This window comes from Hermetia illucens, chromosome 6 (assembly GCF_905115235.1).
Source record: "Hermetia illucens chromosome 6, iHerIll2.2.curated.20191125, whole genome shotgun sequence".
NCBI lineage: Eukaryota > Metazoa > Arthropoda > Insecta > Diptera > Stratiomyidae > Hermetia > Hermetia illucens.
The window spans coordinates 21,038,406-21,064,693 of record NC_051854.1 but is presented as its reverse complement, the minus strand read 5'-3'; the positions used below and the strand labels follow the sequence as shown (position 1 = coordinate 21,064,693).

General features: G+C 44.5%; 1 protein-coding gene across 1 annotated transcript; it reads right to left on the bottom strand.

Moving 5' to 3' along the window:
* Positions 1-97: 97 nt before the first annotated feature.
* LOC119660577 lies at positions 98-12,296 on the bottom strand. Its single transcript, XM_038069230.1, has 4 exons — positions 12,073-12,296; positions 11,749-11,992; positions 556-2,093; positions 98-491 (listed from the first exon to the last, which is right to left on the bottom strand). Exons 1-4 carry the CDS (start codon positions 12,102-12,104, stop codon positions 266-268), a joined length of 2,040 nt encoding a protein of 679 aa, XP_037925158.1. The 5' UTR covers positions 12,105-12,296; the 3' UTR covers positions 98-265.
* Positions 12,297-26,288: the final 13,992 nt, after the last annotated feature.

Genomic DNA, 26,288 nt, shown 5'->3' with positions numbered 1-26,288 from the left:
TTTAATGTCTTATTATGACAGAAATAGGGAATAAATTCTTTATTTCAACTTTCTTAAATATATAAGGACATCTGCAATACATTTGAATTGTCATCTACCTGAGGAAATACTGCTACTTTCTCCGCTGTTTCGCTGTATGTTTCAAAATTGGATTCTATCATATTATAATCTAGATATATTCTATTTCAATTTCGGTTCTTTGGCTATTACTATTTAACTCCTTTTGTTATAAAACCCACTTTTACTTCACTACCCACCACCATCATCAAATACTCCTTTTTGTAAGCTTATCTCGGTTAGCTGCACTGCAATAAATCTGTTCAGAATTCCTCTTTGGTAGGGGTGGTGGTATCTCTGGTGTTCCCTCAGGAAGTGGTTCGGAATAGCAACGCTGGAACTGATCGAGATATTCGTTTTCAGCAACCTCAATTGGTATTTCGTATGAACTGTCTTCCTCAGAGAATTTCTTGTACGGCGGTGGTGGCGCCATTCTGTAACGAAGTGCCATCAAATAAAGGAAAAGGATAATGCGTTTTTAAAAACTCTCTTACTTACCTCTTTAGGTTTCTTTTATCTATACTCTCAGATACACTAGAGACTGTTGGACTTGTGTCTGGTTTCTCTTTTTTCACCACCAAAACTCTTTTGTTGCCCTTCAATATTTGTGGGAAGTTCCTGATAGCTATATAAGAAATTGCTGCTCCTATCCCAAAGCTGATGACTAGGACTATGCACGCCAGAATGACAACAACTTGTTTATTAGTCGTATTCAGCCAACCGTCGCAGGTATCAATTGGCTCCAAAGGAATATAGAAAGGAAGACAATTAAATGGTGAAATTGCAACTTTTCCTTTAGGTATTAGGCAAAATGTGTACGAAACGTTGGGATGAAGGTTCCTTATAACAATTGAGCCATTGGATTGCCCTATGCATCCAAAATCGTCGTTTGTGCTTGTGAATACGCCATAGATATCTGGGTCGTTGAACCATAGAATTGTCACTTGGTCTTTAATAGCCGCTACGTCGACTTCTACAGATTTGTCCCCTAGGTACGTTAAGCTGAATTCATGAGAGGGTGGATCCAGATGCATGTACTGAATTGCTCCCGCAAGCGAAGTAGAAGAATTTTTCTGTCGTTCCGCGCAAGTAACTTTTGACCCTGGACTGCTGGTTGATTGAATCTCCACTAGCGTACTCTCGACTTTCTCAAAACCCATAGATGATCTCTCTTTATCTGTAGTTTCAAGGGATGTTACTTCAACCTCTTGGTTGAAGGACGAATCTTCGGTGAAATATGTTGATACCTCGCACATCTCCACTGAAATGATGTCCTCGCCGTAGAAAATTTGGGGTGCATGACAAATCGGTAGGTCAAGGAAAACCTCAGAGTACTGGTTGTAATATTTTACCAATGGAGCTAGATTGCAATCACAAATCCAGTAATTCTCTCTCAAATAGATGTAGGTCTTCCTAGATTCAAGAATGCCATCCAGTGTACCAGGACCCAATGTCGTTAAATTATTATGTGATAGGTCCAAAAACTTCAAGGTATTCTTGATAGGCTCAAATGCACTTCTACCTATGACACTGATTTCGGACCTTGACAAATCTAAATAACGTACGTTGGATAGATGCAGAAATCCTACCAAAGTGAGTGGCTTGTAGAAGTGATTGTTGCTTAGATCCAAGTCCTCCAACCTAGACATGTTACTCACTCCAAACAGGTCGTTGAATTGTATGGCATCGGTCATCCTTGTGAGCTTGAGGGTTTTCAGACTAGCTCGAATCGGTTGGAAGAATACTCGACTGATATGGTCGATTGGGGCGTTGATGGAAAGCGTCTCTAGCTTTGGTAGTCCGAGCAATGCACTTCCTTCCAGTGCTGTCAGGGGTATACCCTCCAGGCTAAGGCTGAATGTCTGCGTGAATTCATCGCTGTCGAAGGCCTCTGGCATGATGTAATCCAAATTGCTGTTGGTTATAAGCACTTCATAGAAACTTGTCGAAATCTGGGTCCAATGTTTTACTAGGTTTCCATTAGTGAATGTGTGACGATCGATGTGCAATGTGTCGATATTTTTACATCCGGTTTCCTGTGGAAATTGTAGACTGGTTAGAATATTTATTTACTAATTATTTTATTATATCTTTAGTATTTAATTTTTTAAAACTACGCCAAAGCTTTGACATTAAGACGGGTTAGCCAGCATAGTTCCACCGTATTGAATCAAGATATATAGTTTAAACGAAAGAAGGAAATGTTTGATGCCTGATGTCGCTGTAGGTTGTGGGGTGTCTGTCCTTCAATTGCTCGTCGATCATCCAGATTGTCGCAAGAGGCCAACTTTCGTTTTTATTCGGGAGGTAGCTTCTACATTTTGTTCTGTTTTTAAGCCTACACCAATGGAACCTGTCCCTCTGTGCTTGAGGTTTATATCTCTTTTACTGAATAGATGTATCCGGGAAACACTTCCACAGGTTTGTGGTCTTTTACTTTCTGCCTGGATAGAAATAAATGAAAGATCAAGGGTTATTCCTCTTGTCTTTGGAAGGCAAAGACTATTTAATTCCTTCCCTTTCCATAGTTTCATCATCGTTGTATCTGAATTTATTTTTATAAATGTTGCTGTCCCATTAAATACCCTGTAGCGTGCTGCACGTTGTTAGACGATGTGAGTTCGGATTTTAATAGCTATGTCCTATGGCCACCGCAATATTCTAAACGAAATATGTTTGGGAACTTCGGGCATTCCAAACGGATTACCCCATACGCACGCCGAGCTTCAACTTTGCTATGAGCTTTCCCGCCAGGCGAGAGTGGAAGATCAGGCACGCGCTGTCCTTGCAGCATAACCTTTTAAGGTAGTATTCTTCAGGAATAGATCAAACCCAGCCTATGGAAATGGTGCGGGGTTTTCTTGGATATACTCAATGTAGCCCAGTCATGCGGTCTAGAATTCGCCGGTGTAGTATTAGCGGTGCATGATCCGAGTCTCAAGTGTAACATAGCCATTCTGAGCAAGCGGCCATTAACACTTCGTATCCATTGACGATATCCTTTAGGCAGTTCCAGCAGTCCAGATACGTGATGAAGAGACTGTGGGACACATTCGAAGTCAGCCTTGTCATGGGAGGACCATTGGAATGCGTACAGAATTACCGCGGTTTGCACGGGACACTAATGTATGCCCCATGCCCTCAGTACTCTATAATTCTGCGAAATTGTGATGAAGGGGGGTGGGGGGAAAGCCCTCAGGTACTTCCTTTGAGTTTACCCAGCTCTACATAGAGTCAGGCTGTGGACACTAGGTGAACAATCCTTGGGGAACATTAAAAAGATCTCTACTTGCAGAGTGGGGAAACTGTCATCCATCATAAATGCTGCTGGCTGGCTGGATTGGAATTTGCGGCATCAAACGGCTGGATGTGTTCAAACGGAACGTTTGCCGTACACGTTTAGTTATAAAACTAATTTCATTTTGAAATTCACCTTTTTCTAGAGTAAGGATTTTTTTGCAATTCTATTTGTCCTTCATTTTGAATATATACATATATTTGGTTGCCATTCACCCCCCGGCAGAGTATAGCGCGCCAATCAAAATTAGAGCCATCGTCCGCTGTTATCGGAAATGCTCTTGAGCTCCTCACGACTTCTCGAGACGCTGTACCCGAAAAGTACTGTTCTGCATCAAATGCCCTTGGGGCCACCCACCCTTCGGCTATTTTGAGAGAGTAGATTCGACTGCGTGGCGTAGCCCGCAATGCAATTGTCGCCCCTCCTTAATGTGTGACCTATTCACTGCCACGCCCACCTTCCGACTACAAAGCGTACGAGTGCAGGCCTGTGCGTCGACCGAGTGTCAGACCAACGTACTCCGATGATACGACGCAGACAGGTGTTGATGAAGGCTTGGAGTTTTAGGTAATAGTGGAGTTCACTTTTCATGTGCTACTCCCATGTAAGAGCATAGAGAGGATACTAGCAAAAAACAGTCCCAACTTGATCTCGGTGTTGAGATAACTGTATTTGCAGACTTTAGATAGGGCAGCGAAAGCTGATCTAGCGCTGTTAATACAATTACAGTTCGGTGCCACCGCCGGCAGAAACCATGCGGCGTTTTCGATGCTCTGCCCATTAATGCAAATGGGGAGAGTGCGAGGACCCGTCAGACAGATAACCTTGGTTTGGTTGGTGTTTTTCTTCAGCCCAACTCTACTTGCCTCTCTCTCCAATACCAGAGCCATTTGGCCAAATTCCAGAGATTGGTCAAAGAGCAAGCAGATGTCATCAGCGTAATCAAAGTGTTTGAACAAAGATGTCATAGTCTATTGAGTTCCTGAACGTCCTTTGGACAAGGCAGCATGAAGAACGTCACCGATAGCAGAAAGAAATAATATCGGTGCCAAGCTTCAGTCCCGGCGGACTACGCTTTGGACCTAAAAATCCTTTGAGATTTTACCTTAGTGCAGCACGTTACATTTTACGACATCATATTTTGCTTTGATAATGGCTATTAGTTTCTTCGGAGCGCCGTTGAAGAGCAGGTGAAGCGAAGACATAAATTCCGCGCACTGATCCAAAATGATTCCTGGGGTGTTGATGCCAATGGAGAAAGAAAGAAACGGAGCGGAAACCAGCTTGCTATCTGTCGATCAAGCTTTCGAGATTTTTTTCTTTTTCTCTGATGTGTTCTAGAATTATTTTAGTCATTATCTTTGCGATGGCAGGGAGTTCAATTGCCACATTCAAAACATGTGCTTTTCTTTGTGACCTTTATGATAATCCCGTTCCTCCACTCTTTGGAAAAGGTCTCGCATTCCCAAAATTTCTGTACGCGTGGATGCAGTAGATCTCTAGTAACCGCAGGTTCAGCGATAAATAAATCTGCGGGGAGACCTTCCAACTCAGCGGATGTACACCGTTTGAGTCCATTAATGGGTGAAATTATTACTTTTCTGCTTGGAGAAACAGTCCTTGCCCGCATATTACGGTGACTAACCGTTTCATCCTCAAGCGAAGTAACTTCACCGGATGTTATACGGTAAAGAACGGTGATGAAATGTTCTTTACACTTCTTCAGTTGCTCGGTAACGTGGATGAGTTGTCGACCCCTGAAGGTCCTTCACGGGATCATCGAAAGATTTGCGAACACATACAAACTCTTTTGTAATGTGGTATACACTTTTAAAATCATTGTGCTTTGCGTCATTCTCTGATGTTCGATGGCACATATTACGCTGATCTTCTCAGGATTTCGCTCTGTATCAGAGTTCAAGCGCATCACACCCACCATTACTCGTAACAGCCTTTAACCCCTTAAAGAGCCTTTAACCCCCTTCTGTTCATCGGTCCGTTTCCACGATTCCACAATCAGCCAGATCTTATCACGCCCCTTCAGAAAGTGACCGATGACTTGTGTAGAACCCGACAATAGAGAATTTTTAATGGCAGTCAAATGCTCATCGATATTCTCATGCGGGTTACTCAGTATATCTGCTGTTCGGTTAGCAAGGTAACTGTACCACTATCAGGCGACAGCTGGATCATACAAGCGGTTAATTTTGAACTTACGGGGTCGCAGTTCCCCAACCCTGCGGAAAGTGGCGGACGCAACATGGAAGAGAATGTAAGCGGGCATCAGATGATGATCCCTTTCGAGACCGATATCAGTGCCTCTCGTGTTACGCACACCCAGGAGGGAACTCCTAAATCTCCAGTTGATCGCAAAGCGGCGGATCTGATTGTTCATACAGCGTTAGTCAGTGGGCACCCAACTTACCTTATGGCAAGCTCTGTGCTTGAACATTGTTCCATAAATGACGAGGTGGTGGAAGTTGCAGAAATCCACGTTCCTCCCACCATTACCGTTTCGATCACCCAGACCATGTTTCCCTATCACATGTCCGCTCAGATCACCCATCACGATCATAATGTCACCTTTAGGAAGCCTCCCCTGAACTGCGTCGATTTTCTCGTAGAAAGTATTCATGTCCTCTATAGCGGAAATTGGCGCATAACATTATATAATGTTGATGCTCCTTATCCTGGACTGGAATCTTGTATTTAGAAGTTTGTCAGAAATCAGCTCCCAGGTCAAGAGAGCGCCTCTTACAATGGCCGTGGAAAACCGCCCAACACTGAATTCGCGTCTGCCACCACTTGGCTTTTTAGAGTATAAAAGCACATTGCCACAAGGTGGAGAGGAGTACTCTTCAAAGTCCCACCATTTTACCTCGCTTAGGTCGACAATGTCCAGCTTATGTTGTTGGAATTCCCAATTTGGAGAACGTGAGCATTCTGGGGACCCTCGCTACCGTTGTCAAGGAGCGTGCGCATATTCCAGAAATCAATCATCATCATGCATGTAAGCGTGGTCCAAAGACGAGTTAACTAACCTCTTAAGGATGGTGGCGCAAGTTTCAGAATACGCAGACTTTCCATTGTTGTTGTTGTGATCCAAACAGATAGCAAAGTGTTCCCAGAAAATCATGGGGCATCTAAGTGACCCATTATCAAAATTCAGAAGATTTTAGCGTAATTTTTCTAATATCTCCTTGGCGATACGATATCTACTATGACGAGCAGCTGAGGAAGTGGAAGGAGCACGCCAGTACGAATCTTTTAATATCCAGTGAAGTTCCACTTCTTGTGTATAATATGGCAAGCGGATACAGAATGCTTCTCCAAAAAGAAGCAAATTATCGCTGATTTCAACGCACTCAACTGGGGTAAAGCTGTAGATTTTGGCTGTCTCCTTGTGGAACAGTTTCGTGCAGTTCCTGCACTCTCCTCAGAGATGCTACTTTCACTGATCTGTAAATGTTCGAAATCTGAATCTGAAGGAAGGGAGAGGATGGCAATTAGGATTCCGAAAAAGGACACCTGGAGTCTTGCGTACGATAATTGGGGGAGGAGGGTATTTGTGCGGCTCCTGCTGCCGTGCATCAAGGAGTACCTTGAAAAGACAGACAGCGGAAGTGACAGTGGATAGGTCACACATTAAGAAAGGGCGGCATTCATAATGCATTGCTGTCTATGCCATGTAATGGCCCCACAATCTCAGGTTGCACTCGATGGAAATAGGACAGGAGATAGCCTTATTTCAGATTTATAGCGTCGGCGTGAGACATTATACTGTAACTATTCTGGACGTAAGTGTATTTGGGTTTATCATCATACTGGAAAACAGATGGTTGTTCTATGTCTGAGGTGTATGTGTATCGCGAGTTTCACGCTTAGTATTGGCAACAATCGGAATCCGGTCTAGGGCTGGCTTAGTAAGAAACTGCAGATACTCCGTCTTTGTGCCGAGGTCCACCAATTCGATATCTCTAAAAGCTGTTTGGCGTCCTGGCCTACGCCATCGCTTTATTTGAGGTAGGGTCTGCTACGTCTTCTTTTTTTATAATAGATATTGCCCTTTGCGCCCTGGATCAACTTTTCGGAAATTTTGTCTTTCACGAAATGTGGTACTTCCAAATATTAACTTCGTTTCGGTTTCTGTTGAAAAGTACTAAAAAATTATTTTTTCAACTAAAAAAGTACTGAAAATGAAAAAAAGTACTCAGGTATTGATAAATTTCAAAAGGCACTGCATTCAGTACCTTTGGTACCAAAGAGTAAACACTGTTGACCTCTTTAGGCCCAACGTAGAGTAACACAATTCGCTGTATGTGTGGAGGTAAAGTAAAAAGCCTCGGGCTGCAAGAGTCGGCACTGCCTCTTCCTCTTATCATAAAAAGGGGAACGTCTTAAGAGATGGCGCAGTACCGTTTTTTCTCCGCTGCTCTTTCGCTTTTTTTTTTTCTGGAACTCCGCTCTTTCCATTTGCGCGTTCTTTCTCTTGGTAACGGTAAATACCGCGGTCGTACGGGTGCCGCCGTTTTGTCGTAGGAGCCCGGCAGCATGGTTCCTCCAACTTGAGGCCCAATACGCTTTGGCTGGGGTCACAACGGACGCCGTTCGTTTCAATTACGCGCTGGTCGGGAGAGGAGGAGGCTGCTGAGCTTGTGTCCGACGCCCTCGAGGACTTTTCTTATAAGCAATTAAAAGAGCAGCTCATAAAACCGTGCGTCAAGCCAACTGCTGCATGAAATGAAGCAGTTGAGTGGTTGCAAAAACAGCACCCAGCTGCTACAATCTTTGTGGCTGCAGTGGCTTCTGGAGAGCACACACGCTATCTAGGCATGTGCGGATTCGGGATCTCTGGGTTCGTTAGCTGTTACCGCGGGCAAAACTCATGAGATCCATGTGCGACCCATGGTTGGTGAGGTGCTTCGCGACAAATCAAGCCAGGTGGTTTAGGTGCAACAGATGGTAACAGCATTAATAGACACCATCTTTGAGTTGGCAAAGGTTGTGCGTTTTCTGACCAAAAAAAATCAGACTAATGCAGCACCACGTGTTTTCTTGGCGCTTCATTATCGCTCCTAGGCGCGGATTTCCCGTGCTACTATGGATTGCTAGTGGATATACATAATAGGTCCGTCATTGATTCCACTTCTCTTAAGTCATCAGGAAAAATTTCATCCTGCTCGCCAAGCACTCTTTCCATTGTTTTTGAAGACGTTGCTGACGCACGTATTCGCGCATTTCTTGAAAAATACCGCAGCATCACTACCGAGTGAAGGTGCGTCCAGCTCGCAGTTGCAAGGAAATATTTCGAACAACTTATTAAGAAGAAGATTTGCAGACCTTCGGTTGGTTTTCGTCGCTTCACATGGTTCCTAAAAACCAATGGTAACGGGAGACCTCGTGGCGGCTACAGACGATTCCATTCCACTCATGCAGGATTTTGGACACTCTGTCGCAAATTGCCGGATTTTTTTGACCTTCGATTTAGTCGAGGCATACCATCAGATCCCTGTAACTCCCGAAGACATTCCGGAAACGCGATTTCGACCTTCCTGCTTCCGAAAACTGTTGAGGATTTGGGATGGTTCTTGGGCATGTTAAACTTCTATTGTCTTTCCTTGTTCAAGGCCGTCCATTATGAATCGATCCTTAACGCCCTCTCGTCTGGGTCGAAAACTAAAGTCTCCTGTCTGAATGTGTGATTCCCAGAGGCCGTCGTTTGAGGCGTTTGAGACCACCAGACAACAGCTGGTGGATGCTATACTTACGGCATTTCCTCAGCAAGATGCTCTCCTAGTCGTATTTGTCGATACCTCAGACATTGCCGTAGCTGCTGCGTTTCACCAGAAGTGAATTAGTTGTGGCAGCCGTTGAGCTTCTTCTCTAAAGAGCTGAATTCCGTTCGCCAAAAGCATAGCAAGAATAAGGATAGGGGAATACAACTTTGAGACCGTTGACAATTTCTCCTATCTAGGGTCGAAAATCACAACCGATAACAACTACGATGATGAAATCCGCGCACGGTTGTTGTCAGCCAACAGAGCCTACTTCAGCTTACAAAGACTGTTCCGCTCGAAACGTCTCACCATAGGGTCAAAGCTCTCACTGTACAAGACTATGATCTTGCCAGTCCTCATGTATTCCTCGGAAACTTGGGTTCTTAGCAAGAAAAAATGCGAACTCTTGGCCGCGTTCGAGAGAAGAATCCTCCGAAGAATTTTTGGCCCCCTACATGAGGATGGACGATTCCGTAGCCTACACAATGACGAAATCTATGAGCGATACCATGACCGTCCGGTTGTGGATAAAATCCGGCTCAATAGGTTACGGTGGGCGGGTCACTTAATCCGTATGGATGAAGATGATCCCACCCGGAAAGTCTATAAGGGCAATATCTATGGTAGGAAAAGAAGACGAGGCAGACCCTGCCTAAGATGGAGCGATGGCGTGGGCCAGGACGCCAGACAGCTTTTAGGGATATCGAATTGGTGGACCTCGGCGCAAAACCGGGATGTCTGGAATTCCTTATTAAGGCAGGCCTAGACCGGATACCGGTTGTTGCGCCGTTGATGATGATGATGATGAAAAGCATAGCACCTATAATCATGAGTTGCTCGGTGCGTACCTCGCAATTAGATACTTCCGGTATTACCTTGAAGACAGGCCGTCCACATTGTTTACGGATCATAAGCCACTCTCTTTTGATTTGAAACGAAAGCCCGACAAAGCATCCCCTCGTCAACTTCGGTTGACTTCCGATATTAAACATGTGTCTGGAAAAGATAATGTGGTTACTGACACTTCGTCACGTGTTGCCGCGGTCAAGATCCCCGCAGTCGATTTTCCTGCAATCATCGACGTGATAGTGCGTCGCATGCCAGAAGTGGAAAACTATAAAGCATGTGCGGAAAGTGGTGGGAATGTTCCCTCGGTTCACCAAGCGTTTCCGCACAATCCACCGTGACATCATTGGTCCTTTGCGAAACTCGCACGGTTTTAGGTATTGCCTCACAATCATCAATAGGTTCACGCGCTGATCTGAGCAATATCTCTGAAAACATTGCTGCACAAAATTGTGCAGAGGCCCTCTGTCGAGAATGGATTCAATGCTTTGGTGTGCTGGAAATTATAATCACCGACCAGGGAATGCAGTTTGACTCCTCACTTTTCTCAGAGTTGGGCAAAGTCCTTTGCTTTAAACTCCATCAGGCAACCGCGTACGATCGCAATCCAATGGGATGTTTGAAAGGTAGCACAAGGCCCTGAGCCACTCAAAAGAAGCGAGGTCTAGACGAATAAAGATATCACCTGTAATCCGCTTCTTTAGCGAAAAGGTAGTAGTGACATTATAATTTGCAATCAATATTGAATATTGAAGACGTCGACCAATTCGTCAATCTTGATGTCTAACTTGATGTTTCTCGACCTATTAACAGTGTTAGATTAGCCTTCACTTCTTTGTTCAGATTTTGAAAATGAAGCCAAGGTCCTCTTTCCACTGTCGCCGTATCATCAAGGTAATCTAGCCCATTACGATTTTGAAGGAAGAACTACATTGGTGTTCAGCCTAAACTCCGATAGGCTAGTTAATCAGGCGGTTAGGGTGGTAGTAGATAAGTTATATTTTAAGAAATTGCGAAAACTTGATTGAATTCTCTATTCTAGAGGGGTTTACGAGTCGATCGCACCAGAAACACCTGGTTCAGAACACTGGAGGGGGAGTTGTAGGGGAGATCTGGTGAAGGCGTTTATATTTAGATATAGTTGTTAAGACCATCTTGTCTCCAAGCAGAGAGATTTTGCCAATTTGGGGAACATAGTGGGACGATAAATCCGTAGATCTCCTTTTCGCTATATGAAAGAGCAATTGAAAGTGCAGGTAAAAAAATCAAACAGAGCCAGCCCATTCGCCGTTAGTCATGGCTCACGCAAAGTGGAGTTCTTGGCAGTTAAGGTTCTGCAATCCTAGAAGTAAACTCTCGTAGCTTACAAAGATTGAGCACGGAATACGAGGGTAACTATGTATTTGGATGGAAAATAACAACTCCTAAACCTTCTTTGATAGAAAGAGATAAGCCAATAATTTACGAATTGCGTCATAAAAATGAAATGAAATTTCGTAATTAACTGAGGGTAACAGTAATATGCACGCTCTATACCATTATTATCTCACTTGAAATGATTTTTAGGGTTCCAGGGTTTTCTTTCATTAATTATTTAGCAAAATATTCGGCTATGAGGAAAAATTAATTGTTTAGAAAACATTATTTATGTAATTAGTTTATATTAAGTCCATTAACCACGATAATCACACTCTAATTCCGTATTCACTGATAAAACACGGCCATGTTGGATTTCTATTCCGTTAACATGATTTGTAATGATTCACTTACCAAAATCGCTTCCTGCATTTCAAGGTTCAAATCGGTTGCATTCACGCAAATCACAGAACACTGATAGGCTTTGCATCCTTGCGTCATTTGAGCGATTTGTGGGGCAATCATCCGCAACTCAGGATCCGCTTTCCGATTATCGGGATCCACCTTTCGGATTGTCAGCACCAAGAGGAGGAGTGTGACCGTACCGAATATGACAATCCACGCGTATCTGCAGCATGTCCGAAAATTTTTCACAAACCTATTGAAACGAAGTGCGGATTATAGTAAGAAGCTGGGAAGAATATTCATAGAAAAGGACGAGAGGAATGATCACTGCACCTTGACTTTGAGTCCCACTTGAAGATAACCATTAAAAAAGGACTTTTATCATCTCCACGACAACAATGAAAAAATTCGTTCCGATCACAGCAGATTTCATTATCAGACTCCTGAATGGAAGGGCAATGTGAAAGCCGAGGCGGCTCTTATCGCAATTTGTTTATTGACACCACCTGTACTTTCCCGTCAACCAGTTGATATCTTCGTGTTATCAGCGCCCCTCTCACTACACATGTCCTAAAAATATTTGGAAATTCATAGCCTTGTTCTTGATATGGCGAATTCGAATACAGCGGACAGCGTGTGGACCGTTCGCGCATGATCCTGGATAATTGGAGATATCAATACATATTAGTTGCTAAATCAACAAATTATGATCTCGTATAGAAATTCATTATTCTAATCACGAAACTTATCATGTCGTTGATAATGGTGACACCAGTTGGAGTACGAATGGATTCAGTAGTAAAGGCTCGTTGTGGTTCTGTTTCTTGTTTTGTATTTGTTATCCTGATAGTGAATTATTGTGGCGTTGATGTTATCTTAATGGATGATAATATCGGGAGATTTCTTTTGTGATAAATGAAAATATCATTCATGTATAATTTGAAATTATTGAAGTGTTGAAGTGAAAGGTATTTGGAGTCAAACGAAGCCGTTAATCTGGAATCACATCAATTTCCATATATTATACATAGATGACTAGTGTTCTCATAGAATTGGTGCTATTTCCACCTCTACTTAACATATCTACCGGTAAGTGGGCTATATGCCGACTTACATGTTGATCATGGTTTGAGATTCTTGAGGGCCAGAATACACCGATAATATGGCGGAGGCTGGGGCTACGAGGCTTTTGAATAACAGTAAGATCCATGTGCTGTACGGAGGAAACATTCGTACGGAATAAGTTCAACCTAATGTTGGTGCTGTGTATCTGCATTTCCTAACTAAAGACGAAATAGGGAGCAGCACTGTGAATGCGTCAGCGTAGTCGCGGTGTCTGAGAAATAACGTCGTGATCCATTGAACTCTTCGCGTTCTCCGAACAAGGCAGCGTGGAGAACGCCAGGGAAATGAGAAGAAGTAGTATTGACAGAATACATCCTGTCATTTTGAATCTCAAATTCCTCGGAAATTTTACTTCGATAGCATATGTGGCATTTCGTTCCATTATATGTCGCTCTGATGATAGCTGTGAGTTATTCCGGAATAACCCTCCTGCATAGAGCATTCCAGATATCCTTTCAGATGTTGTCAAAACCCTTCGTGAAATCTCTGAAGACTTGGTGAAGCGCACACTGCTCCAAAATCAATGTGTGGTCAATGCGATTTACCGATTAAGCTTTTCAAGATGTTCTTTAATGCGTTAAAGGATAATTTTGATGCTATAAAAGACAATTCTATTCTATTATCTTTGCGATGGCAGAAAACACGTAAATGTTCCTCAAATTGCCGCACCCAAGACGGGTTTCCTTCTGTGGAATCTTATAGATCATCCACTAGCAGGGTAAGACGTCAGATTCCCAGGATATACGAATGAGTGGAAGAAGCACCACTGCAGAGACAGTTGCGATGAATAGCTACGTTTGAAAGTCGTCACGCGCAACTTAAAAGCAAGACGGGGAGATTTGCGAACAACTGCAAATTTTTCGGGATGCAATATACGCTAGTGAAATCATAGTTATTTGCAGAAGCTTCTGTTTCCTTGAATAACGCAATAACGCACTTCTTGAGATTTTCTGCGCTATCGCAGCACAAGCATCGACAATGCTCGATGCACTTCTATATCCTGGCAGTTAGCTAGAGAGTGCAAAACCACTTATGTCAGGAGAAGAGTACTTTTGATGACGGTCCAATCTTCTTCTTTTTCTTCAGCCTTTGTCCCGTTCACAAGCGGGGTCGGCTCGTCGTGATCGGCTTCGCCATTTGGCTCTATCGAATGCCTGATCTGGGTGCAATCTCGAGGCTTTCAAATCCCCATCCAGCGTATCAAGCCACCGTTGCTTAGGTCTGCCTTTTGGTCGTTTACCATCGACTTCGATGTTCAGACCAATCTTTGCAAGTGAATTCTCGTTTGCACGAATTGCGTGACCATACCATCGAAGACGCCTCTCTCGCAACTTTTCCACGATCGGTGCAACCCCATAACGATCGCGGATATCCTCATTTCGGATGTGATCTAAACGTGTGACGCCACTAGTCCAACGTAGCATCTTCGTCTCCATTACCGCGAGACGCCGTTCATTGTCTTTTATAGTCGGCCAACACTCAGAACCATAGAGAGCGACTGGACGGACGACATTGCGGTAAATTTTAGATTTGAGACGTTCGTTGATACGTTGATCACAAAGGACACCAGTTGTGGAACGCCACTTCATCCAGGTTGCGTTAATGCGTGAAGCAATTTCATAACGCAGCTCTCCATTAGCTGATAGCGTTGACCCGAGGTATTTAAATCGCTCAGTTCTGGGCAGATCACTGCCGCTGACAGTGATTGTGCCTGTTTCATGGGGATCGGTAGTCAAAAATTCAGTTTTGTTTAAATTCAATTTGAGACCGTGTTGCATGAGGCGATCATTCCATTTTTGAACAAGTTGTTCGAGATCATTTTTGCTATCAGATGCTAGGAAAACATCATCTGCATAAAGCAGTGTGTAGGGCGCTGGACGTTGGATATCCCGTGTGACAGTGTCCATAACAAGGACAAAGAGGAGTGGTGAGAGGGCACTTCCTTGATGAACTCCAACAGAGACACGAAGCGGTTTTGATACACCCGCCATACTTCGAACTTTACTTTTCGGATCGTGGTAGAGCAATTGAACCCAGCGCACGAGTTCTTCTGGCACGAAGTGTTGTCGTAAAGCATACCAGATGTGATCGTGTGGTACACGGTCAAATGCTTTCGCTAGATCCAGAAAGGCAATGTAAAGAGGGCGATGCTTCTCACGGTGTTTCTCCATGAGTAACCGCGCAGCGTGTATTCCGTCAGTAGTTCCGCAGTTTTTGACAAATCCGGCTTGATTCACGGTTATTTCAACGATTTCGCGAATACCGTTGTCAAGAATGCGTTCAAAAATCTTCATGGTATGAGAAAGTAACCGGATCGGACGGTAATTTGAACATTCTGCTGGGCTACCTTTCTTTTTCCATATTGGAACAGTGGTACTTTCTTGCCAGTCAGATGGTGTTTTCCTTCCTGAATAACCCGGTTAAAGAATTCACTGAGCCACAGTGTTGGGTCCCAGCTCTTCGCTTTCCAGAGCTCAGATGCGATGTCGTCAGGTCCTGTTGCTTTCCCCGATTTCATTTGTTTTATTGCCTCCTCGACTTCAGTTGCGCTGACTGGTGGAACTGCCCCAAATGTCGGCAATGATTGTGGAAGTGGAGGATGAGCAAATTCTTCAGTTGAAATCTGTTCGAAGTATTCTCGCCATCTATCCGTTGCGGCTCGACGGTTGGTAAGCAAAGTACCGTTCTTGTCATTAACACAACAGAAGTGTTCGATATCTTGTGTGCGTTCATCACGGCTTTTAGCAAGTCGATACAGATCTCTTTCGCCATCCCGAGTGTCCAGTTTATCGTAAAGAAATTTGTGGTAGAGGCGTTTCTTTTCACGGACCTTCATTTCAACATCATCATTCCAAAGCCAAGTATCTCGGTTGATGTACCGCTTACACGGCTTGGTGACCCCGAGGGTTGCAGAGGCCGCTTTGTGGATCGTGTCTTTCATTTGGTTCCATGATTCTTCCACATTCGTAATGGTTGGCAATCGTATGAGTGAGACCGTTTCTTCGTTCTTCTCACCAAATCGCCACCATTTAATGCGCGGCGGGCCAGTGCGTTCCTCACGCCGTTTTATCGGTGGCTTAATTCGCAGGACAGAAATCAACGGCCGATGCTGAGGTGCGATGGTCTCATAGTGAACGACTTTGCAATCAGTGACAGTGGTAAAATGTTGACGTCTTATGAGAATATAGTCGATTTGCGTTTTATTGTTCCCACTATAAAATGTGGGAAGATGAGACAATCGTTTGATGAACCATGTATTCATAAGTATAAGGTCATGGGTGTCCGCAAAATCGATTACACGCTCGCCACCTTCATTGCGCGCTCCGAACCCCTTTCCCCCATGGCATCTGTTACCGTCTGCCTTTTCACCCACATGACCATTAAGGTCGCCGGCAATGATTATGTAATCGTCAGCAGGCACGTGACAAGTCTTTTCATCGAGAAGTTGCCAGAAGGCATCTTTCTCGGCATCTGGTCGGCCTGTCTGTGGTGCATACGCGGTGAAGAAGTGAATAGTGCGATCAGCTGATATAATGGTGAGCTTCATCAGCCGATCATCAAATCGTTCGACTTCTTTAATGGCATCACGGAAACCCTCTGAGATGGCAATGCCAACACCATATTGAGTGTGTGGGTTACCAAAATAGAGAAGTTTGTAGCCATTTTTACCGCGTTCGCGTTCAATGTCGCAGCTTTTGGAACCAGACCATCGGGTTTCTTGCAGAGCGCAGATGTCAATGCAGCTTCTCCGAAGGGCTCTTGCGAGTTCCTCGGTCTTTCCAGTTAGGGTACCAACATTTAGCGTGCAGACACGTATTTGTTTTGTTCGTTGTGTGCGGACTAACTTGCTTACGTCCTGACGCCGTCCATGCGTCAAGAACCCTTGCTCATTTCTCGACAGGACCGGGGCCCGTCCTGCCGCGTCGACTGAGGTGGACGCCCTAGCATTTCTCCGAGGCCTGTGACTTAATCCGATCATCATGTTTGTAACGACATTCTATGCATTTTCTTGGTCGACCTGTCGCGGGGCCTGTCACCAAGAGAGATCAGGTAGGATTTAGCATAGTAGAATGACTCCAACTATACTCTATCTATCTCTTTCCCTGATCTCAGCATTTTATTTTTGTTTTACTGAGGATAGTACAGAGTACGTTGCCTCAAACCCTCCTCGATATTGGCGGCGAGACGTTCAAGGTCCGTCCGAGGTAATTACAAAGTGCGCACGCGATACACAACCGAAGGTAGTGGCAGGCCTCAAGTGACAGTTTCGTTCAATACTGATATTAGCACGTCTCTTATTTTGTGATTCTAGGTGAAAACTTCTAAATATAATGTTGATCGCGATATGGCCGATCTGATTAGATGTGCTCGAGCACTTTGCAGTCGATGACAAATCGGTAGAAGCTGCAAAAAGCCGCAAAGGTTTCACCACGGTAAGCATTAATCCGACACCGGATTCGCTCTTACCTCTGGGAGATTTGTCGGAATGCAAAGGCATACTATCGCAAAAGGGAAAGCAACTCCCCCCCCCCCCTCCCAAAGTCCGACCATTATACCTCGCTTAACCCCAGAATTTCCAGCCTGTATCACTGAAATGCGTCTCCCGGTTTTCGCGCATGTCTCGCCTTCTTGCGTTTGCTGGAACACGATTGACATTATGCCGTCAGTGACAGTAGGAAGAAGAAGCTTTTTATAACCCAGCATACTTTATCCTCGGATTTTCCGAGTTGGCAATTTTACGCGACTGGATCTGCATACCTTCAATTTAAGTTTGTAATTCACAGTCCACTTCGCCGACGAGAAAGTGCGTATGGACAAACACCTCCTGGGTCCTACAACTAGATTCTCCCCAGGAGCCTTCTGATTTAAAAAAAAAAATGAGTTTCTCTGTTTCTTGGCCAGAATCACTCTGAACCTTACAACCTCCAATCAGGATCGCTTTCCGGCAGTCTTGATAACCGGCTTGTACATCTTCAGGTCTTTATATGGTTGCCAGTATTATTGTCTGCAGAATATGTTAGAGGCCACACCGGTCAGCTTTCGAAAGTTGGACAGATCTTCATTCCACCATGGAAGCAATGTCTTTTTATTTTATTTTGGAGGGCACAAGTCCGGATCATTGACTTCGTGCATTGTAAAGTATCCTCTGGGTAACTTGACCAAAATTCCGCCCAAACTTCCTCCAGTCGATCATCCCGGGATTTTTGAAAGGGCAGCCGACCTCTGCAGCGAAATTTAAATTAGAAACAGCGATATTCTTGAATTCATGTCCCATTGCCATTCCTATTGCGATGCGTAAGCGAACATTGGCCTAATGACAGCAACATATATCCACATTACTACCATGCCGAGGCAAAGATCCGCTCTAGGTCTACATGTTTGTTCTAAAGAAGCTTCTTGCCTAGAATAACTCTCAGGTATTTCTCTTTCTTCGGAGAGTGAAAGAGTTGCACCCTTCGTCTCAGGAAGGCAAAGACCATTCAGTTCCCTCCTTTTTGTAAATAATACCATTACGGTTTTTTTTGGATTTACTGAAAGTGCATGTCTGAGACACCAACTGTATTTCTACACACCGTTCCCATATCTCAACCAACAATCAGCACAGCCATGTCATCCGCATAAACGTGTATTGGCAGACTTTGCAGTTTGTGAGTCGATCAGCATACTCCACAGAAGTGACGATAACACATCTCCTTGAGGGCAGCCTTTTGTCGCCACTATTATTAGGTAGTGATCAACGCCCACTTCAGCACATAATCTCTGCGCTAACATAGCGTAGATCCACTGAATTAAAGTTTAATCCACACCATGCTCTCCTGCGGCATCACGGTGCTTTTGGAGGGTGTAGAGTTAAACAACATTTCAATGTCCACCAACATTCCCATCGCGTACTCGCCTCTATCTTTGAACTCAAAGAGTGGAGAGCAGACTCACAAGACTTTCCACGTTGATAAGCATGTTGGTTTTCATTTAGTGGGTGCGACCTTAGCGAGGTATCCCGTTGCTGAGTACCATCTATGGGATATTCTCCTCTATCTTGCTAGGTCGGATAGCCCCATACGCCCACAACATCATTGGCCCGTACCAAAGATGCTTCACTCCAGGCAAATCAGCAACAGATCAGATTTTCTCTCTGCCGCAGGCGATAGAAAAACTGTTGGAATATGGTCAACAGTTGCACCATCTATTCATCGGCTTTAAAGCCGCCTATGATATCATCATCATCGTCATCATCAACGGCGCAACAACCGGTATCCGGTCTAGGCCTGCCTTAATAAGGAACTCCAGACATCCCGGTTTTGCGCCGAGGTCCACCAGTTCGATATCCCTAAAAGCTGTCTGGCGTCCTGGCCCACGCCATCGCTCCATCTTAGGCAGGGTCTGCCTCGTCTTCTTTTCCTACCATAGATATTGTCCTTATAGACTTTCCGGGTGGGATTATCTTCATCCATACGGATTAAGTGACCCGCCCACCGTAATCTATTGAGCCGGATTTTACCCACAACCGGACGGTCATGGTATCGCTCATAGATTTCGTCATTGTGTAGGCTACGAAATTGTCCATCCTCATGTAGGGGGCCAAAAATCCTTCGGAGGATTCTTCTCTCGAACGTGGCCAAGAGTTCGCAATTTTTCTTGCTAAGAACCCAAGTTTCCGAGGAATACATGAGGACTGGCAAGATCATAGTCTTGTACAGTAAGAGCTTTGACCCTATGGTGAGACGTTTCGAGCGGAACAGTCTTTGTAAGCTGAAGTAGGCTCTGTTGGCTGACAACAACCGTGCGCGGATTTCATCATCGTAGTTGTTATCGGTTGTGATTTTCGACCCTAGATAGGAGAAATTGTCAACGGTCTCAAAGTTGTATTCTCCTACCCTTATTCTTGTTCGTGTTTGTGTTTGACCAGTGCGGTTTGATGTTGTTGGTTGATTCGTCTTCGGTGCTGACGTTGCCACCATATATTTTGTCTATGATTGCCTATGATATCATAGCCAGGGTAAAGCTGTACATGGGCATAAGAGAATTCGGTATGCCGACGAAACTGATAAGACTGACTAGGCTGACCCTGACCAATGTGCGAGGCCAGATAAAAGCAGCAGGATCACTCTCAATACCATTCGACATCAACAACGGTCTACCACAAAGGGATGCTCTATCATGCGTCCTCTTTAACCTGGCCCTCGAGAAAGTGGTCCGTGATGCTGAGGTAAATGCAAGAGGTACGATCCTCTTTAAGTCCACCCAATTACTGGCTTATGCTGACGATATCGCCATCATGGGAAGAACCACCCGAGACGTGCAAACTGCCTTTATCCAGATCGAGCAAGTGGCGCGAGATCTTGGGCTGCCCATTAATGAAGGCAAGAGAAAATATATGGTGGCAACGTCAGCATCGAAAACCAATCAATCAACAACATCGAACCGCACTGGTCAAACAGGAAGAATAAGGATAGGAGAATACACCTTTGAGACCGTTGATAATTTCTCCTATCTAGGGTCGAAAATCACAACCGATAACAGCTACGATGATGAAATCCGCGCACGGTTGTTGTCAGCCAACAGAGCCTATTTCAACTTACAAAAACTGTTCCGCTCGTAACGTCTCACTAGAGGGTCAAAGCTCTTACAGTACAAGACAATGATCTTGCTAGTCCAATATGTATTCCTCGGAAACTTGGGTTCTTAGCAAGAAAAATTGCAAACTCTTGGCGCGTTCGAGAGAAGAATCCTCCAAAGAGTTTTTGGCCCACTACATGAGAATGGACGATTCCGTAGCCTACATAACGACGAAATCTGTGAGCGATACCATGACCGTCCGGTTGTGGATAAAAATCCGGCTCAATAGATTACGGTGGGCGGCTCACTTAATCAGTGTGGATGAGGATGATCCAGCCCGAAAGAAGAAGAAGACCGCTTTTAGGGATATCGAATTGTTGGACCTCGGCGCAAAAGCGGGATGTCTGGAGTTCCTTATTAAGCAAGACCTAGATCGGATACCGGTTGTTGCGCCGTTGATGATGACGGCCTTAGCGCTTTCCCGCGAATGTGATGTCTCTCCATCCATGATGTTTGGTTGACTTGTCTGAACTTCTTTGGATGTGGATAATCATCTTTCGCAGGCTTAGGTATGAAGACCACCTTAACCTTCTGCCAAGAGGAGGGCACGTAGCCCAGAGCAAGATAGCCTCAAAAAATATTTATTGGAAGTTGCTCTAAGTGCTCTATATATTTCTTTAGCGTCGCTTATTAGATCCCATCCATGTCAGGTGCTTTGAAGTGTTCAAATAGCTCTCGCCTTTTCATTGGTAACAACCGCTTTCGCAGTGTCTCAATTCCCCTTTGCAACACCACCGTTTTGAAAGGTTTTGAGAAACCGCCTATTCTGTTCCTTCCACTTCTGAGGCCTGTTCTCCCGGGTGATGTTCTTCCAAGAGAGTCTGTAGAGACTCAACTCTGGAATTCGATTTGGAAATCCAGTTTTCTATGATAGAGCAACTCGGCCGACACATCTTTATTAAGGACTCTTCACCGCCTGGAAGTCTCTCTTTGACTCCCCTCGCCAGTTTCTCACAGTATGCTCGAAACGAGTTTCGTTTTGAACACTTAACGAACCGTTTCACCGTTTTTGCCTGAAGGAATATGATAAGCCTCTTCAAAGTGTTTTGAAAGCGTCCGATTCAGTGTCACCAATTGATCTTTTATCGTCAAAGGAATCCTTAGGAATCCTCTACTGTGTTGCTAAGAAGTTCATTGAAATTGGCCCAATCCATTTTCCTAGAATTCTGTCTTTGTATTACAGACTGTTCGGACTAAATTTTAAGTAACAGTGCTCTGAGAGGGAGACGTCATCTAGCACTCGCCAGTCCCTAATCAACTCTAACAGCTTTGAAGTGCAGATTGTTACCTGAATTACTTCATTTCAGCTGAAGTGATAACATCAAATAGCTTCTCTCTTCTAGGATTGGATTTGCTACTGCCCCAACATATATGCTGAGCGTTCGCATCACAACCTGTTAAAAGTTCGAGGTCACTTGATTCTGCATACATTATCAGATCCTTTAGTTCTTGCGTCGGCGGAGGACACAAAGAATCACAGGCTAAGTAAGCAGAGGCAACTATGGTGTTTTTCCTCTTACCATTAGCCTGGTCTTGTAAGTTGACCGCAATAAGGTCCTGGAAACAGAATTGTCCTAGCACGGTTGCCTCTAACAATTTTGAAATCAGAACGCAGGCCTTCGGTCTTAAGCATTTTTCATCGTAGGAGATCCTCGTCCACTTTACTCAACCAATATCACAGATTTTGTTAAAACGAACCCATGGCTCTTGAACCAGAATATATAAGGACAATCCTAAAACTTTGTCAGCCTTGCAGCCAGTAGATAAGAAGAGGCTTTGGCATGTGTTTGCAGACATAAGTATAGTTTAATATGAAAACCGCCGCTAACTGGAAAGTCTACTACGTTCAGTGTGGATCTCATCGGGGTTGCCGGCTTATCCTCACCTTCCGGTGAAAGTTCCGCTTTCTTGCGTCCGATTTCTCTGGTTATCGCCACACTTGGTGGTGTAGCATCGTCCATGTCCTCATTCGCAAGAAACTTCGCCTTCTTTCGCAATGCCTTCCGTTGTCGTCGGCTAGAAGCCCTCCTAGGTTCACCGGAGTCCGGGGTGCATGGATTTATTTTCACATACCGACGTTAGACCGGTTGCGTCCACTTCACCAGTTTTCTTTTCATTCACTTTTCCTGTTAGAGGTGGAGGAGAAGGTTCTGACAGGTAAGTCTGTAGTCCCTTCTCCCTTACGGCTGAAGTTTCCTTTTGCCGAGCTTTTTTCTTCCGTTTCTGGAAGAGTTAGAAACCCGTGTCACCGACAGGCCGGCCGTAGTCAGGTTTCCAGCTTCTCTTATTTAGGGAGCTGCTGCACTATCCTCCCTGGCTGACCACGCCGTAGACACCGGGTGCAGGTTTTCCACTGAAGTGGAGAGCCTGTCTTCCATAGATTTATTCGTGGGGGAACATGAATCCGGTGACTCCTCCAAAATCCGTGCCTCGGCCATGCGTATATTTCTCAAGGTTGCGGGTGGATTCGATGTCAGTGACTTCTTACTACTTGGAGAGTTACAATCCTTTGTTTCCATCTTCATGTGTTTTTGGACACCCTTAGTGTAGTAGAAAACTACCACAGGCACCCATATCACGACTAGGCGGTGTCTGAGGGTGAGCGTTCAAGTGATACTTATTAAGTCCAGTCTTTCGATTGAGGACTGTATGCGGCTGTCACCGTTGAGCTGAGGTTTTGGATGCTGCCTGGTTAGTGCACTTCAAACACGTTTCTACGGTGATAGTTTAGCTGACGTTGTGCTATGCTTTATAGTTTTCTGAGTTTCTTTGTATCAACAGCGGAATCGTACTTCACAGCTCGACTGAGGAGTATCCTGGTCATTCTCTTCTGGTTTGTCAAATCGGAGCTCCTGTATGGTAGGTGGAAAGGTAAAACATTTCTTCTTTGTGTTGAGTTGACAGCTCTCTACGTTTCTCGCATGTTATTTGTGACAATCTGAGGTGTTTCTCAATCTCAACAATCGCTTTGATGAGTCTTCCATGGGTCGTAACTCGGGCGCTCATTTCTGTTTTATATGTTGCCCAATCTGTTTTCTACGGATTTCGAAATGGAGTTGTTGGATTTGGATCCATGCCTATTTCGTTATCAATGCGCTTGTGATTTGAAATCATGGTATCGTTTGATATTCTCCACAGGTATTCTAATAGTCTTGATCCTCTTGTGTTGACGTTAGAACTGGGTGGATGTTAGCATGGTATTTTACTGTTACTCTCATGCCTTTATTCTTGCATATTGGATAGCTCTAAAGAATGTTGTGCTGGGAACTTTGTCCTTGTCACAGGGAATATAATTGAAGGATCTCTTCCTGGGTGCCGTCAGTCATAAACAAAACTAAGGTAAGGGAGGGCGAAATCTGAAATTTTTGAATTTTTTGGTAATAATCTGATTTGTTCAAGGATTTTGCGAGGCACGAAGAGAAAAAAGCTGTATTGGTGTGTTGGAAAAGAAGGATGTTCGTGCCTTGAAAATGGGATTAGTAATACAGTGTCGCGAAATGATTGTCACTTAAGTATTGAATGCAAAAAGATTATAGCATATTTTAGATAGAATCAACCTATCGCATCCGACCGTCTCCAAGATGTGAATTTATTCAGATAAACTATGTCGTGGGATTATTTTCCGAGAATTTACGAGGAAATCGAATGAAATTCAGTAGCAGGTGTAAATGTCTGTAACACACCACGCTCTTGTAACGATTGCTTTGTAGTTGCTTTCCACGAAATCTGCACTTATGATTCCCGCCAAACTTGAACGAATTTATAACTGATTGCAGTCCAAGTATGATCATTACTATTTCAGAGTACACAATAAGATTTACATCAGATGTTCCGCTAAAGATACACCGAAAATCATGCGCGATTTTTCGCCAAAAGAGCATTGTTAGTGGTTGGGTATTGTTGTCGGTGTCCCTTGCATTTTTTGGCACCGTCCAAGGCCTCCTTGCGTTTAGGTGTGCTATGAAAGCTTGTCCGAAGGAAAAGACATGAATCTTTTACAGTCTATTTACGATGGGAAATTTGCAACGTAAGTTGCATGCATGGCTTTTGAGTTTGATGATGAGAAGATATTCATTTTGATGATAATTGATTTTGTTGGTTGCTATTTTCAATGATGGTTTTCGTCTTCCATTGATTCTAAAACTTGAGGAATATTGGTTTTAGCAAGATATGTGTTATTTTCTCTGGACACATGAAAGAAATATGATCCTTTTTGTGGGATAATGCTAGAAGTGGATAGTCGTGGAGTTGCTCTTCTGGCTACTGAGGGTTTGCGACTTGCCTGCCTTCCAATGAGGAACTGGCGCTGAGGGGGTTTCCCAGGATGTTATCTTCTTTGTAGTTGCACTCATTTTGTTTCTGCTGGCATTGCCAGTGCTGATCGGAATCAGTCTAGCAATGTCCTGCCTTAGTGGGTCCCGTCGACGACGTTCCAGGCGAATTTTCCATGGTGGATTTCTTCTGTCACTCAAACCAATAACACGAAAGCGAATCTTCTGACTGTGCAATCTTATAGCCGCAACTGCACCACAATACACAAGTGATTGTAGTTGCAGCAGCGACATATGTGCACACAGTCGAGATGTAATCTGATCACTGATTTGGGATAGAATTCCCGGAATTGCTGGAGATGCATAGAGCCTGGGAATACCTGGTCTATGGAAAGGATCCATATCCGAGAATTCTATACACGCCCTTTGGAATTCGTCCCGAACCTCAGCGGAAACCTCAGCTGGACGGTGGGGAAGAGTGCTTCGGAGAGTACTGAACCTGTTGCCTGCAGTACGGCGTGGTGTTGTTGATGCCATCGACTCTCGGTCACCTGTTTCCCCGATGACCTCAAGTCGAACACGCTCCCTGATGGTGGTCGGGATTGTGTCGCTGCGAGTAATAAAGCGGTACTGGTCTGCGACTCGTTTCACAGTCACGTGCGCGAATTGCGGGAAACACTCGACGAATCTCTGGTCCAACAAGGGGCAGTATGATGTTGTACCCGCCCCCGCCGTAGGAAAGGATGATGAAGAAGTTCATTTATTCAGTCCATTTCATCCGCTGCCTACGCGAACCTGCTGAAGTAGTCGCCACAGATTGTGGCGAAACAGCTGCAGCAGGCGGAGCCTTGCTCTTGGCCGTCGTGGCGCCTAGACGTCGAACCACGACTAGCGGTTTCGACGCCGTACTGTCCATTACGAGAGCGCGACTCAGTCACCAAGTCAGACGACTCCCGCCGGTTATCCGTACCGGACCTCAAATTTCTTCTTCCCTAGCTGCCAGGTGTTGGGATAGCTTCCTTAGTGAGTAATCTGCAAGACTGCAAAGTTCCTGCAGTTTCCTCACCTACCCCCTGAGACGCTGCGGTGGCGTACAGCCATTCAGACTGAAGCTATCCGTCCCTCCTCCTTTCACAACCGGGCTTGGGACCAGCTTCGGCGGAGTTTTTATTATTATTATTAATATCAATTGATCTCGCTTTGGAGTATCTCCAGTCGAATTCCGGAGCCCCTACAGTCAAGTTCGGGGGATATTCTATACTTTTGTCCGTGCCCCGCCTATGTATATGATACATAACCGATCACCGGCAGAATCAAGAAAAAGACCATTCCTGTCAAGATACACAAACGCTTCGGGAGGAATGAAGCCTGTCGTGAGAGTTTTCTCAAAATACCCACCCAGCAGATCGCAACATATGATTCAGAATCAATCTGACGATAACTGTATCGATTCTCGGCACAGCAGCAGCTGCACACGTCACTTCATTAGTTACATAGTGCTCATAGTTTGACGAAGCAGTCCTATTAAGCCCCGTT